The 17109-nt window shown below is 41.5% G+C and overlaps 1 protein-coding gene across 6 annotated transcripts in view; it reads left to right on the top strand.

The window, feature by feature from the left end:
* The window catches only part of MTUS2 (microtubule associated scaffold protein 2), a 261088-nt gene that overhangs the window by 191966 nt on the left and 52013 nt on the right, over nucleotides 1–17109 (top strand). For all 6 annotated transcript variants that reach the window (XM_058045826.1, XM_058045827.1, XM_058045824.1 and 3 more), the window contains 2 exons: nucleotides 7166–7327; nucleotides 15495–15593. In XM_058045826.1, coding sequence (XP_057901809.1) covers nucleotides 7166–7327; nucleotides 15495–15593 — 261 coding nt within the window. The remainder of the gene's footprint in view (nucleotides 1–7165; nucleotides 7328–15494; nucleotides 15594–17109) is intronic.

Here is a 17109-nt window from a genome sequence, read left to right as displayed (position 1 = left end):
TCAGATTACTCTGATCTGATCTGTTAGGAATTTTAATCCATATATCTAGGAGAAGTTTACAGCAGGTATGTTTTTCTCTTCTCAGTTAGAGCAGCAAACATTTCCCCAGTATGTAATTCTACTGTGTCAGCTCCTGCGAGTGCCACAAGAGACACTCCAGTGGAGTATTCCTGACGTGGGATGTGTCTTGTCCTGTGATCAGAGCCATACACTGGATGAGGAAGGTTTGCAGGGAAGATTTGGTCATCAATGACCTTTGATGGCTCAGCTCCAAGTAATGCCAGGAGATTCCTCTTTCAGAAGGTAGATACACAGTGATGTCTGAGGGCCCATTTAAAATGTCATGCAGCCCAGGTACCTTTGGCACTATTCCAAAAAACTTCTCTCTTCTTAAAAATACTACAATTGATCAGCAAAATACTATGCTGTCTTCACTCCATGTCCTATGGGGTTTTTTATCCAGTCAATGCAGAAACTCTCAGTTGGCCGAGTAGGTGTAGAATCCGCTATTGTCAGGCAAAGCTACCACGAACATACAGGCTTTATTACATAATAAAATGCTCATCTTTCCTGACAGAGATATAACATCTCACCAGAACCCAAATAAAGTGGGTTATGTGACTCCAAAGTCAGGCATAGTCAGTGAGTTGTCTGCAATTCCCAGTAACACATACAGAGATTTTACTTTGTGGTGAAATTTTCACCTTGCCCAAAGAGGCTTGTAACATTTCAGGAGGGAGCAGCACATGGCTCTGCTCAAGTAGGAAATTCACACAGCCAGATCCTAAAATAAAGTAATATGTATTTTATTTGGTGATATGAAATGAATTAATTAGCATTGTCACAAGGAGGTTTATCAGCAGAAGGCTGTATTTCTGCTATCTATTGTATTTGAAGGGCACTGAAGATGCGTTTGTGTCCCAAAAATTATCTAGATTTCAAAAACTCAGTGTCATCAAAACCAGGAAATCATGTAAAGGAAGGAGCTTCAATTCCGCTTGGCAGAGGCAAAACTTCTCTACTTTTCTTAAACCCACTTTGATGTGAGTGAGACTAAGTTGAATGACCTCCTTTGCCAGTGGCATGGAGCACACATGGCCCAGCTCAGAGGATGCTCCTTGGCTGCAGCTCCAGCTGTGCTGGTGAGAAAGGGAAAGCCTGGAAGCTAGGCTAAGCCCAGTCCCCCTGATCCCTCACCCTGTTCTTCACACTGTGGCCATGGTTTTGTCTGCTCTAACCTTCTCAGGAAAAGCTGCTGTGATCAGCCTGGGTGGTGTGAGGATGAGACAGCCTACAATGCTTGTCCAGCTTTTGTTTAGCAGTGTAAATACAGTCTGATGGACCAAGCCTCAAATAAAGGCCATGTGTGCAAGGGCATCCTGCTGGAAGTAGGGTTACCAGGGCTGCCCTGGCAGCTCAGCTGCCACCTGACTTAGGAAAGCACAGCCTGAAGAGGTGATGCTTCCCTCTGCCCTGCCAAAACCACTACACTTATTTTGCTTGCCTGGATCAGCTCCAAGTGGAGGATTCAGCCTAGCAGAAGTAGTCAGGGCAGCTGGATGTAGAGGAAGAGCCTGCCAGTGCAGCAGGCTCATCATCAATTATTAATTGGTACAAAGGGCACAGAAGTCCCTCCCTATCAATGAGAGGGCTGCCTCAGAGGTAATCATTGGCAGTGCAGAGACCGAAAGCTATCTAAAGCTGTGCTGACAAGAACTGCAAATTTGGTTCCTTATTTTGGTGGAAATTGTTAACCTGAATTCAAAATTCAAGTTTCGTTTTTGAATGTAAACACTTCTGAAAAATACGCTTTTATAAAGTCTTATGATCAGGCACAAAATAAGTATTTTACAGGGAATTATTGCTCAAACATCTTTGTCTGAGCAAGAAAAAAAAAAAAAAAAGCAGTGGGAAGAAAGACTTTGAGCTAAGTAGGTTAGGCTTAAGCATTGTGGGGACATCAATTCTTAAGCATCTTCTTTTCTGGATGGAAAATAAACCTGTCATGAGCCGGTGCCTGATCTCTTGTGTATTTGGCCTGAGGAAATACCAGGCACTGTCTCTCTGCAAAGACAAAAAAGCCCCAATTAGCCAGCTAGTAATCTTATGTACTATCAAAACATCTTAATAACATGGTTAGCCCTCAGGGCTAACGATCACACCGTACCTCTTGGTCCATAGCTTTGTTTCAGCTTGAGCTACAGAGCTGAATGTTCATTTGTGTCTCTTGAAAATGACACTATGAAAGCTCATATTGAAATATGCCATGCTGGACTTCAAAACAGCAACCCTTAAAGTAGTGAAATAAAAATCTCATATGACAGGTTGCATATCTGGTCATCATTCTATAAAATTTGCTTACCACTTCACAAGTAACAATCAGGAATAAAGAATGGGCATTAACTGAAGGATGGGCAGATGTCCAAAGTTAGGGAAAAGTGTATCTTGCAGGTTTTGGTTTTAAGCATCACCTGATTATTTTCAGCAGTTTAGGTACTTTTCTTATCAGATCATTCCCCATGGCAGTGACTTTAAATTTCACATTATGCTTGTACTTTGCTTGAAAACTGGGGCACAAAAGTGCAGCCTAGTAAAACCCAGAGGAATAATACATCCCAGTGTTTTGCAGGTGAAAAAAAGTCATTCCAGCCTCATTCATCATCACTTTTTTTCTGCTCACTTCTCTGTCTCTGCTGTTTCCTTGCTGTGTGAATTTGGAAAGTGGCTCAAATCCCTTTTTAAATCTTCTTCAGTTCTGTGACTAGGAAGTGATTTAGAATTGCTAAGTGGGATCACTGGTACAACAACTAGGCACAACTTCATCGTCATTAACCGGGCATCAAGGAGTGTCCAAGGATCTTTATGCTGGAAAGATAACCTGTTACCCTGGGTAAATGTTTTTCCTTCAGTGAACATGCACGATGCCAGGGTGTTCCCAGTGTCTTGAGTGTGATTACAGCTGTGGCAGGAGCCATCATCTCCAAGCCTGCTGCCAGCACAGGGAGTGCTTGACCTGCTGTGAAGAGCTGGAAACTCACTCCATGTCTCTGAGTAAGCTGCAGTAGCAGCCCACAGGACAGGGAGCTGCACTCATGCTGTCACACTCCTCTGCAGTTTGTTTGTCAGCAACACACAGACCCGTGGGCATTGTCAAACAAGCTGCTTTTCTAGAGAGAATGCAAATTCTCCAGCAAAAGGAGACTTTATTGCCCTTGACTTCAGACAGGGAAATCTGTAGCTGTGGGGCTCCAGAACACAGCCCTTCCTATCATTGTCTCCTCTCAGATCAAGACCTGCCACACAACATGGCCTAAGTAATTTCTCATCAGATGCAGAATTCTCCCCACTCATGTTCCTGCTAGTTTTACAGTTATATGTATTATCATATGGTATTTCTATCCTTTTTAATAAAATTTGTAAATAATTTCAGAAGAGGAACACCTACAAGAGGCACAAAGTCAGTGGCACATACAAAAGGGTCTTCCTTTTCTGAGGGAAAGGAGCCCCTGAAGTGAGCTGCAGCCAGATGGTAAAAAGAGTAGTGACAGATACTGAGAAACAGTGGTTCAAAGACATCTAGGAGCCAGTGGGATTTTGGTCATGGTATTCTTCGCACATGCAGCCTACAATGTGTTCCCAGCCCTAATTTCTCCATGTCTACTGGCAAACAAGTGTAGGGGAAGAGTGGCTGCAGCTGGGACTTTCCTAAGTAACTGCGAGTCTTCAAAGGAATATTCTTCTTTTCAATATTTTTTTTTTCCTCAGAAGCAGAAGAGTAGGATTCCTTGGGGCTCATAGTGAGGAGATGATAAAAGTGAGGCTGAAGGCCTTCAGCCCCAGCAGATTGTTAATAGCCTGTTAAACATTCTACTGCAGAGTCAGCAGTGCTGCTCCTCATAGAGCACAGAATCTGCAAAAATGCAGGGCCTTTTATGTAGCAGCCCCCAAACGACTCACCAGGTGCTTCAAAGGCAAGCAGAGCCTCCCCTGGTTTGGACAGGATGCCAAAGTAGAGGAGTAAGAGGGAAGAGATACAATACAGCAAAGGATGTGGTCACCTGGAAACTGTTCACCCACTGCACATCTGGTGTTTTTGTACAGGCTTTTACTGGAAAATAAGATGTGGTATCATGGAAAGGCAGATGCTACTGATTCACCTGCTGCAGATAATAGTGAGAGGCATTATTTCATGAGGTACTAACAGATGGACCATCTGATGAATAATCTTTCTGATTTTTCTATAAGTTGATTCCTTGAAGTAAATAAAAAACTTTATCTTCCTCCTAGATCACGAGAAATACATATTCTCCTAGGTCCTTAATTTAATTTCTTCTTTGAATCCTGTTTGAGCTCTGGAATCTATGTGCAGCGAGGTGAAACTCACCTACCCCTGCTCCTGGGGAACCAGAGACTGCCTTAGTGATATCCATGGAAGCAGCAAACATTTGCTTTTTGGGGCATATTATACACACATTTGTTGCATCCCATGTCTCTTTCCAGTCTCCACCTATGAGTGAAGAGCAAAGTGAGAGACAATGTCTCTTAAGAGAAACATTGACCTTATCTCAGCAAATCCTGGGTGTCCTGGTATTGCTGTAGTGCCTTAGCTGGCTGCCAGGCACCCACCCTGCTGCTGTCTCGCTGTCTCACCTCCTGTGCAGGACAGGAAAGAAAATAAGGTGAATAAGACCACAGGTAAACACATAGAGATCACTTACCAATTGTTGTCACAAAAAAATAGTTGACTTATTTTAAAGGAAAAGATTATTTGACTTATTAAAGGAAAAGATTATTTAATATGTTACCAATTGAAATAAAGTTGAAAGGTGTGAAAGAAAGACAAAGCAAAAAACTAAAATAGCTTTCCCCACCGCTTCTTTACATTCTCGGCTTCACTTCTGCCTTCCCAATTCCTCCACCTCCTCCATCCCATATTCCCACTGAGCAGCACAGTGGGAGGAGAATGGGTGTTGCAGTCAGTCCCTTTAAGTTCCTCTCTGCCATTTCTTCCATCTCACACTTCTTCCTGCTCCTGCATGGGTCCTGCATGGGTCTTTACCCAGGGCTGCTGTCCCTCAGGATAAACCTACTCTGGCATGGTTCTCATGTGCAGGCCCACAGCTTCTTCCAGGGCCCTGCTCCTGTCAGGGCTCTCCACGGGTGCAGCTTCCTTTGGGCCATGTCCACCTGTGCCAGTGTGGGGTGTGAATATCTGCTCCATCAGGGCCCTCCCCACAAGCTGCAGGGAAATTCCTTCTGGAATTCCCCATGGTCTTCCCCAGGCTCTGTAGGGAACACCTGCTCTCTCTCAGCTTCACACTTCTTCCCTCACTCCTCAGTGAATGAATGTTGAAATTGAGAATAAAGGGTTTCCATTAAAGAACACTTGAACTCTATTTCTCTGCAAATAATAAGAATAATTTACTCTTCAAGGTTAGTGCTTCTGCAAAGGAAACTTATAAAAAGTAGCTGAAGAAAGAAAAAAGATTTCTACAAGTGGTGTTACCCAAGCTGACAGGGTAAGCATATATATGAGACCACTTCAGGAATAGCTTCAGGGGTGAGGTGCAGACAGCCTGAGGTGGACACACAATGCTGCAGCGTCCCCCTGCCACCTGGCAGAAGAGATGCCCTCATGCACAGCTGCAGAGGAGATGGGGCTATGTTGGGCCAGATTTTGTGCTGTTGTGACTTTATGGAAGTCAGCAGTGTTTTGTCACAGTAAATTCAGCACATAAACTTAAGTGTTTGTTACACAAGCGAAAAATGCATGCAGTTTGGATATTCAGCACCAACCTGATGTGCTGAGGGGTTGTTTGTTATGTGCAGAGATGTGTAAAGGTGACAAATGCTTCAGGTCTTTTTCTTCCTGTGTAGAGTACACCACACTGTTTTGAGTTTTTAGTGTGGCTTGGGAAAGGCCACATATGCTTGTAGAAGTCCATTTATATTGCAGATACACATTTTAAATTAAGACGTATATGCAAGCAGCCTCAAAGACACAGTGAAACTTAAAGCTGTTTTTTTCAGAGCCAAAAGGGATATTCTTCCTTTATCAGAAAGAGGATTTTCTTTTCCAACCTGCTTTTTATTCCTCTAGTAGGTTTTCAGTAATAAAGGCAAAAATGAAATCTCCTCTTTACTTGCACACTTTCAAGAAGCCTGTGTCTTAAAAATATTGGAGACTTGGATGTGCCAATCATTAAGATAATGCTCTCATTTTCCTGCAGGCAGCACCTAACCAATATTTTATTGTATCTTTGTAAAACAGTTGAAATAAAAATTATAGGTCTTTTTTGACATCCTTTGCATTTCTTGCACTATCTCCACTAGTTTTTTCAAACAAAATGTTCATTCTTCTGCAAATGTTTAAGTCCAGATCTGCTGTAATCTTTTGCTCCTCTTAGGCCTTATAGACAGATAGGTAAAACAACACTCCAACTCTGCCTTTCTCAAATGTTAAGAAAATATTGTTTTCCTTATGTCTACAAGGAATCTAAGATGTCATTATTCTGTAGATGGCAAATGCAGGAGGACACCAAACCCATTTAAAGTTTTGAAAGAGGTCAGTTTCAGGTGGAAAACTTGGCAACCTAATATTTGTTATGAGAATATGACTGAAGTGGATGTGAGAGTGTAGGCCGAATTTTTTCTTTGTTCTTTATCTTATTATTCAAATGTCTGAGTGTGATCTGAGGGACTCTTTGTGGGAAATCTCCACCTGAAAACTTTGTACCACTGAGCCCTGCTATTCCCCTCTATTTCGAACATCAGCAGCTTCCAAGGGATAGGATGAGTTTTTGGTGTGGCTCCTCCAGCAGCTACAAAACCATAAACTCATCCACCCATATATTTAGGAATTCCATGGTTTCTTTATGAGTGTTGTAGCCACATACCTTCACAGAGGCTGACAAAGAGGAGGTAATAATTTCCTGTTGGAACCAGACTGTAACAGCTGCCAAGACTTAGCATTTAAGTAAGTTGTTGGGAACTCTTTATTTCTACCTGAGGGTTTATAGTGGAGAAAGTCCATGTCACTTAGCCCAAGCTGCAGGGAGAACGTGTTGCTGTGGATTATAATTGCTGATAGAAGTTTGGTCTGTATGCCACAGTTCACATACATTTTTTATGGACTTATAATTAGTGCAATTCCGGTCTCCTGCAGGTTCCAGCTTTGGAAATGAAGAGCAGACCACCCCTAGGGCAGCTGCACCTTCTAAGGATGCTCCCAAGGGGAGCAGCAAAGGCGCGACGCAGGCATCGAGCGGCACAGCGACACCACGCAGGAGCTTACTGCCAGCACCAAAAACAGCCACAGCACCCGCTGGTAAGTGCTCCAGGCTTCAAACACCACCTGCCTTAGGCCAAGAAATGCAGAAACCTTGCTGTGATGCTGTTTTACTGCTTGCTTTTAATTAATTTTCATGCCATCCTAGAGCCCGTTGCTGGTGTGCTGATTTGGACTCCATTTACTGTAGACCCTTTTGAACACAGTCAACAGCACAGCTATAATCTCATTTTCTGAGTTATGTGCCGAATTGAAGGCATTTACTGTCCCTAACTACCCATGCCAGAGATTTAGTGTATATATTGTTGGTTCTCAACAAACAGCTTTTTGAAAACATTGCGTTGCTTTGGAGACCAAAGCATTCCATCAAGCGGATAATTCATTCCTAGGTATGTTTGCAGTGATGAGGATATTGGCCTCTAGGTTTAAATAATTTTTTGGTTTTCTTACTCAGAGAGGCAGAAGGAGGCAAGCAATCAAAGCAAAAAACTACTAGTGTTGTTTCCAGGTTGTTTCCTTGCCTAAACTCTCCTTCTGCTCAATTCAGTTATGTCTCAAATGACCAGTTCCATCAAGTTCGGATTAGATCTGACAGTTCAGATTCCAAAAGAAATAATTTTATCCAGGCTGGTTCTTACTCAACAGCGTTTCATCTCTATCTAAGTTCCATTGGGTTTGATAACACATTGCAAATGGAGCTGGGAAGGAAAAGTCAGTGCAAAATATGACACAAAGACTTTATGCATTGCTAGTTCTTCTCCCCTGGTTTCAAGTCAGATTAACATGATGTAGTGGTTTGAACTTGGCTGATCACCAGGTCCCCACCAAACCAACCGGATGGAGGGAGATAAATACAATAAAAGACCCATGGGTCAAGGTAAGGTTGAAAAGATAACTCAGCAATTAGCATGTCATAAAGTTGCCTGATTTATTCTGGAAGGAAGCTAAACATGGAAGTAGGGTTACCTGCCTGTGTTATGCAAACAGTCAGACACAGTTGGTGAACAGTAGTAGCTGACAAGTTTAGGAAGTTGTTATTATACACAACAAACAGAAGTAAAAGAAACTATGATAGTCCAGTGTTCTGGTTTAATTTTTTATGAGCCAAGTTAGCAGCAATTCATGATTTTTATTTTTTTTTAATTAAAAGATGCTAAGTATTTGATAGGAGCAAAGGTTGAAATAAATCAAAGAAATTATGAAGGCAAGGTTTTTTTTGGCAGTTCTAATCTTGCCTCTCTTGCAATAGCATATGAACACTGGGTGTAGATCCCAATGTGATAGAGATACCTACAGAATGTAAATTTTTCTCTTTAGGTATCCTTTGGACAGTGATTTCTATAGGCTTGACGTTGCATATATATATGCATCAAATACAATATATTTAGCATCTGACCAATCTCCTGTGCAAGACATTGCAGTTACTAAACTGAAGTGCTTAGAGCACTCCACAGTTACAGCTGAGGAGCGCAGGCACTACGTGTATTGCACACAGCATATTTTATGAGAGGAAGGAGACAAGTATTTCACAAGGAGGATGGCAGTAATTTAAATATAAATAATATTTCCGAAAGAGTGCAATATCAGGTAATGTAAAAATTGTCTTTGAATTTCAGAGATCTACATAGTTTTATCTATGTATGAATAGTAAATTAATTCACAAATGAAAACATCTACCTATATTGATGAATCAAAAATAGCCATCAAAAATCGCATGAAAGCTTTCGTGTATTAGATGTTTCTGGAGAAGACCACATGAACTGTAAATTTTCCCTTAAAAAAAAATTAAGACACAACTGCTCAAGAGCTATTGTATTCCTGATATTTCACTAAAAGTGCTTGTGAAATAAATTGGACTGTAGGGCATAAAAAAAAAATTAATGAAAATTTACTCCTTTAGCTGTGGAGCAGATGATGCTGTGCTTCAGATGATCAAAAAAGAATTGTGGCATGGGACAATAGTAGTGGAAGATCATTGTCATGCAAATTGTTTTGCAGGCATGAACTGATGGCCTTTCAACTGCTCTGTGAAATGAGTGCACTTAATTAGGTTTTAGTGTATTGCACAGCCCTTTTTATATTTACATGTCTGTCAATTTATAGAACATGGAAAAGAAAACATAGACTTGACTAAAAAAAGAGAGGTCTTTTAATTTCACTTACATATATTAGCTACTTTGGGAAGTGTAGTCATAGCCTAACTAATACTTACCATTTCTATATTGCTTCATATTTTGTTTAATGATAGGTGACAGCAGCTCTCCATCAGAAACTTTGCAACTATAATCTAGCTCTGAAATTCATATAAGCTTCCTCTTCCCACAGATGCTGATTAAAATATACAGTACTTGAAGCATACATATATGAATTTTCTGGTTTAAATTTCCCTTAAAATGGGAGATTATCTGCAGAAGGCAATGTTCAGAGACTCAGTTCTGTCCACCAGGCTGGATCTGCCACCCAGCTTTCTATGAAATCAGAGAGCTGTGAGATTTTATTTTTTCTATGTCCTGTTACGGATTTTGAGGGGTGTGTATTATGGGATTCCTATTTCTACTTGGTTAATATTTAATGACTGTAGTCGTGCATAAGAAATATCCTAATTTGAGTGCAATGACAGTGGCAATAGAAAATTAATTTGAGCAGCTTGTTCCTACTTGCCCCCCTAAATTAAAGACAATCAAAAGCATTGTTCAAAAAAATTCACCCGGTCAATTCCTGTGCTTCTACAAGTACCAGTAAATCATATATAACAGGACAGGCTGTTAAATGCAATCAGCCAAGATGAAAAATAGGAGGCCAGTGTTATCTCAGCTCTCACCAGCAATCCTGTAGTGTAAAATGTGCTTTTTTTGATCAGATTCTGCAAAATCCAGACAGCACAACGTCAGCAGGAGGGAGAGGGATGAGCTGAGGTCACCTAGGGGGGAAGGGTGAGCACCAGCACTCTTGCAGGGATGAAGGGGGAAGAGTCTGCTGCTGCTTTGTTCCCCCTTGCAAACACTTTCCCTTCCAAGCTGAATAGCAGTGTGCAGTGGGTTACATCATATTGCTCCTGTACTGAACACTGGCCTGTGCAGCACTTCCTTGCAGGTGAAAGTGGGAGTTCATCTGCAAGTTTTCCCACCTTTCTTCTGGGAACCTCTCTGAAACATGCCATAGCACAGCTGTGTGAGGAAGTGTCTTGGTTTGAAATTTCAACCTTGAACAGGAGGAGACAATAAAATGCCATAGGATCCATGCAAAATGGCAGAAAGAGGAGTAGTTGTTTTAACTCTTCAACTAATGTTGGATGCTCTGAATTACCCTGAGATTTTCTATTCAGTCCAAAGAACTGTTTTACCAGGTGTATCTTTTCCTTTATTTTTTTAAACACCAGCTAAAGAGACTTTGTTATTTTAATACAAGAACAAGGCAACTGTTTTCAGACAAGACAATTAAATAGTTGTTATCCTTTTTTTCTTATCATATTGACTTCAAATTTGAAACAAACACAAAGGGAAAAGCACAAGCATTAGCAGTTTTTACTTCAAGAAGTACATGGTCTTTCTTCCACATCTCCTTCTTTATTCAGTCGTTCAGTGTCTCATAGATCACAGCTGAAGTAGAGAGTCTCTAGAGAGAATTAGACTGCTCTCATTCTACAGAAATCCATCATATTTCCAGCTTTGCTCATTTTGTCTCAAACAATGCATGCAGGGATGTGCCATTACTCACCAAGGACATGACTAGTCGTGGGTATCAGGGGGAAAGGCAGAAGGAAGCTCAGAGGGGCTCCCTGTGTCTTTGAGTGACTGAAGATATTTCTTTGGGTTTGGTTTGGTTTTTTTTTTTAAACTTGCAAACTGCATTAGTTAACTTATAAAATACTCCAGAGAACAGTTGGAATCCTTCTGAATGCAGTTACTCCCATTGAATTGTTAATGATGTCTACAGCATGTTAGGATTTGTTTTGGAAGAAATACTCAATGTACAATTTGTTAACTTGCTTTCAGTCTGAAGTATGAAAGCAAATTGAAGCCTATCCCAGTATAGTGGCTTTTGAAGACTCAGAAATGTACAGGCAAATACAAGTGCTGATTCTGCAGGGCTTGAGGAGATGTCTTGGATAAGGTGTCTTTTGCTCTGCTTCCTAGCATTCAGCGCTGCTGGGGGAATGGAGAAGTGGCTTTGTTTGTCTGCTATTTTTCTAAGTGATTTCTGGAATGTTTTGCCTTGTGTTTCTAATTATTTTGCATTTGCTCTTTTTGTTTCATTTGGAGCAGGCTGTGTGTATTAATTAGGAAATATAAATACCTTTACAGAACTGTGTTTAGAGGCCTTTTTCAAAAGAAAATGTTGTAAGCACACTAGCAGAGAAGACAAACAAATATTTATGCTCATTGTTCTCTTATGGCCTGAAATATCCCTTTCTTTACACAAGTATAGCTTTTAAAAGAGGGGAAATGTTGAGAGATTTCTAACCTCAAATGGAATATAGATTCATATAAAAATTAGTACTTTGTAGCTTTGATTACTGGCTCCCAGAAACCTCATTGCATGAGCTCTGTCAGTGGTAGGAGGTGGCAGAGCCTTGGAAAGTGTTCCTGAAAGCCTGGAAGTTAGTGGTAGTTCCTGAGATACCAGGAGCTTCTTGCTAGGAAGCTCAGTGCTAAAAGCCCTGATTATGCAGGAATAAGGCTAATGCACAGGCATTTAACACAGAGCTAATTGGAATTCCATATTTCCAGTTGGTGGGCAATAACATTAAGAATTTGAATAAATTTTGTTCCAGATCAGATTTAATATACATTATAAAAGATGAATTTAGAAGAAAATCGTAACACCTTTTGAAATTTCAAAATATACATGATGGAATATGATTTGAGGTTTTACATGTGTTCAGGCCTGTAATAAGAACTGAATAATGTTTGCCTTGTTTCCTGAGTTACCCTGGAGCATCAGACCTGTTTTTGTGCATTTTAGTCTTTGAATTACTTTTCGTACACTTCAAGCTAGAAAGGATCAAACTTTGTAACCTCCTGCTGCACCATATTCTGTGCTACTGCACATTATGCTAATTACTACACCAGTGCTCTCCCTCAGATATTTTAAACTTGAAAATCTATATTTCTGTGAAATGACAAAATCTGGGCCCAAACACTTGTAATCTAAAGATTTATTTTCCCTGCAGGAAATCAACATGTTTTCTGAATGTTTCTCTTTGAACCAGCTAACAGCTGTTGTTTCAAAAGACAAGAACAAGCCCCATTTTTAGAAAAGCATTCAGCTCAAGCTCTTGTATGAGGTCTGATGCCAGGGATGGCTCTTCCCCTAAAATTTCCCTGTGGGTGATGAGCTTAGCAAAACGATAACAGTTTGTTCCCGCAGACCGTCCTTCCTTTTGCCTGCTGTGTGCTTTCTAAATCCCTCTCCTCTAAGGAGGGCCACAGAGAGGCCACCAGGGCCCTCCTACTTGTGAAGGAGAAGTTGGATAACTGCTATCTCCACGTGTCCCTGTGCCCTTCCCAGGCAGGCTGTGCTGGGCCCTGGCTCTCCCCTTGCGGCACAACCCTCCTCCCTTGCCCGCCTGCCGCACCGCTGCCCCACCACACCTCAGGAGCTCTCCCAGTCTTTTAGACTGAACAAGGCTACTCATCTTCCTCATTATTAGTCCCATTTATCTTTCCTTGCCCAGGTATCTGTTTGCACCTTCTTCCTGCTGATCTCCCACTTTGGGAAGCCAGCATCCCCCATGCAGGTGCACCTAAGGGCAGCACCTGTACGCAGCTCCCACTGCTCTGCACAGACCCTGCCCTGCCCTCTGCAAAACCCTGCGCTTCTTTGCTCCATTTTCTTTCAACCAAGCTCTAATTGGGCAATTGATTCTTGTTTTGTGCTTAAGGTCAAGAGACTGAGTGAATCCCCAGGTGTTCCTCATTGAAAATGTCTCAAAACCAAAAGCAATTAATTATTTACATACCTAAGGAAAGCACACACTTTTCTCTACTGTTGTCTGTGTTAGGCAACTGGTATAGCAAAATTTCTGGAGGATCTCTGAATATGGCCCATTTTTACATTATACATTATATTTTTATTTTGAAAGCCCCAGAAAAGCCAAAGCCTTATTACCTGATGCTTGAATCTATAACTATATAAACTATGTCATATAAAACAAACCCTGCTTTTGTCTCATAGCTGCTAACTCAGGTTGGTCCTTAGTAATGAAAAGGCGCCATAAACTTATTTTATGTCCTACTCTGTAGTGAAGTACAGTGTAATAGGGGGCAGGCACAGGCAATTTCTGTCTTCAGTCATCTCACTGTGAAAAGTATTAATCACAAATTAGAATCTTAGCCTCAACATGTTGCATTTATGAACAGCAGAGAAAATGGAGATGGACAAAAGTAAAGGTATGAGCAAGTGTTCAGTCTTTACAAGCCCCGACAGCTGATGGTGTGATTTGCCTATGAACAGTGGAAGAGAGTCAAAGGGAGTTTTAGAACTTGTCCCATGCTTCCCTCCCACAAACAGTTGGAGATGCAGGTGCATGTGCTGTTTCCAGAAGCACTCTGCAAGCAAATGCTGAGAGACAGTGCTAGGAATTATGCAGCTCAGCTTCTGGTGCGTGGCAAATGCTGTGTCTGCAGCTCTCTGCATGCAAGTCCTGATGCAGGCAGAAGTGGAAGAGTGAAAGATGCATCAGAAATACACCCATATATACTGCAGCTGTGACTAGGTGTGGCTTTGGAGGGAGCAGAAAATAGTAAAGCAGTAAGTGTTCCTCAAGATTATGATCCCTATATAAAATTATCATTTTTTTCCATTGTTGAAAGAGCCAGATTGTTTTTGTATTAAGCAAATGGAAGATAGTGTTAGCTTTTGGACTGCCTCTGTCATTAGGCAGCACCAAGAAAATCTGATTTTTTTTCCTGCTTCAGATACTTCAGATTCTGTGGGACATTTTCCTATAAAATATTTGTGAATATACTTATAAGAAAGGGGAAAGTCAATAAGGCAAACTTTGTTTTCCCTCTAAAGCAAGTCATTTGCCTCAAATCTCTCTGTTTTTCCTGTGTATCCAGGTGCTGTGACACAGCCCTTCAGACTAAAATGCAACCCTCAACAAACTCTAATGGTCAAAAAAGGAAAGCAAACAGGAAGCTACATTATTGTCCCTGGGGTTTGCTTTTTATTGCTCTTTTTCCTTACTTCTTTGATGAAAAATTTCTGCTTGAGGTCCTGTGACTGTCACACCATGGCGAAAGGAGCAGGGCAGGACCTCATGTTACTGCACTCAGCATGGTCCCCACAGCTATTTTTTTGATGGGAGCTGTGGGTGGGCAGGAGGAGCTGAGCTTGGGTGGCCCCTCTGGCTTTCAGAGGCAGTCGTGTGTCCCTGGTGCAGAGGCAGTGTCTGGCTGCAGGGCTCTGACAGCTGGCACACCGTCCCGAGGCCCTGAGCAGAGAGCTCCACTGGTGGGACACATAGCAACAGACACGGAGCTGCCTCTCTCAGAAATATGCCATGCCCTGCTTCATCCCACACTGGCACAGTGTCTTGTAGGTTTGTGCCCTGAATGTGCTTGCCCAGCTCTGTCCCTGCCTGCCTTGCTGCACAGACAGACCCACGCTCGTGTCCAGGCAGCCACATCCAGCCCAGCTCTGGCACATCCTGCTTGCTTCTGGTTCTGGCCTTCTCTTCACCACATGAGACCACCTTGGAAAGCTGGTCTCCAGAAAGGGCAGCTTCCTTACCTGTGGAAAAGGTGACAGGGCAGGGGCTTGCAGGTAATTTCAGTCAGCTTTGCACAGTCCTGTTCCGCTCCTCCTGCAGCCCAGAATGAGGTTGCACAGCAGGGTGAAGAGACAGAAGACAGCACTCAGAACAGAAAGGATGGGTTGCATGTGTAGCTATTTGTGCCTTAATGGCATTTGTCATGGTGCAGATGACTGGGAAGCCAAGGTAGTGTGTAAGGCCTTCTGTCCTTCCTCAGTGCTGTGCATGCAGCTCAGCTGCACGTACACAGTCGTGGTTGCAGACACGTCAGGTTGGCATCCAACCCTGAAGTGCTGTGTAGCCTCATTCTGTGCAGAGCCCAGGACATGGATTGGTGAAATACATTTTGCCGTTTTGGTGTAAATCTTAGTGACACAGTTCTGCATATTATGAACAGAATTATAAACCAGGTGTCTTTCTACCTTTGATTATTTTTTTTTAAAACAGGTGTGAAGAAAGAAGTGCAAAAAGATCAAGATGCTAGCAGACCAGCTGCCTCATCCCCTAAGAAATCAGCAGTAACAGCCACAAAACTCCATTCACCAGGTATTTATGAACCTAAAAGCAGAGTTTCAGGGAAGATTTAAACTTGTTGACTTTGCATCTCTTGTTAACACACTCAAATCTGAGACCTACTGTTGTTAAGTGAGGATTGATTGTGTCCAAGGTTCATTAAGCTGGCTACAGCAGGCTTTATCATACCAATGCATGAGCTGAATAGACTTTTGTTCTCTTTGTTATAACCATGCAATCATCTCTTTTTCAAAGCAAAGAGTTGTTGCTATTACATGTTTAAGGGCAGAGGAATTTTTTTATCATTACAATTTTCTTACATAAGAAAAGGACAGATACATATAGCAAAATAAAAGACATCTCAGAGAATTGCCTGGAGTGATAATGTATGGCTCAGAATCCACTCTTACTTCTATGCAGAGGCACTAAATTTCCTGCAGTATTTCTGTGCATAATGGGGAAAGGGACTATCTATAGAAAAAGCCTCCAAAGTGCTATTGGGACATTATCAACTTATACCTCAATATTGGGCACAAACACATGGTTTTAACATGTCTGAAGAATACCTTTCTTTGTTTACTAAAACAAAGAGAACTTGTTTCTATTTATGTCTACTGAGTGTACATTAATAAATGTGCCTAAAGACTTTTGTGAGGCTGGCCTTTGCTTGATCTAAATGCTTCTGAAATGAGTGTGCATGGTCCCACTGATTTCATTGTTTTTGCAGTTTATCTTCTGTTACCTCATTTTTAAGACTCTGCTTGAATACTTAAAATGTCATCTCTACAGCTATGTGATACTTGAGTTATAACTGTGGGGGATAGAAGCCCATGTTGCTCCATTTGGTGGCAGAATATAAATCATGTAGAAGAGCTCTCCAGCTCCTATAACTTGCACCAAGAGTTTGTCCATTATTATTAAATTCAATCTTTATTCTTCTTCTTCTCAACCAACAAAATCAGTAAAATGGAAGATTAAATTTAATCTTCCCAGGCACCAACAGGACACAAAATTCTTCTCCTTACAAAGATGCTAGAGTAAAAAGATGAACTTAACGCTGTCCTCTGAGTCATATAATTTACAGGCTATTTTGCACCTGGTGAGACCACAGAGAGATCCAAAGAATTTGTTGCAGAGAGTGCCAGACCAGAAGCTCGCTGGTGTTTATAACGGTAGGAGTCCAGTTTAAGCACCAGCACTGATTGTGGCTGTAGCAGCGTGTTACAGCTCAGCTGATTTGCTTCCACTAGGATTACAAAGCAAAATGGAACACTGAAATATTTGTACAGTGTATTTGTATTGTCTTAAGGAGGTCTGCCTCTCCATGGGTGACTTAATAGTTTTCAAGGCCTAAAGTTTTGGCATATCCAATTCATGAGGCCTCAAAGGTTTCTTCATTCTTGGGAGAGGTTGAGTAACTGACCTCCATCCATCAGACTGATTAAAAATCTGTTCAGCTTGCTTGTCTGCAATTAAGCCAATGTAAATTCCTTTATCATTCTAAGGATCAAGTAGGAAAATAAACCTCATCTTCATTTATTTTTTTAGA

Source organism: Melospiza georgiana, chromosome 2 (assembly GCF_028018845.1).
Source record: "Melospiza georgiana isolate bMelGeo1 chromosome 2, bMelGeo1.pri, whole genome shotgun sequence".
In the NCBI taxonomy this organism is placed as follows: Eukaryota; Metazoa; Chordata; class Aves; order Passeriformes; family Passerellidae; genus Melospiza; species Melospiza georgiana.
The sequence above is the reverse complement of the archived record's forward strand: the minus strand, read 5'-3'. Positions and strand labels throughout refer to the sequence as shown.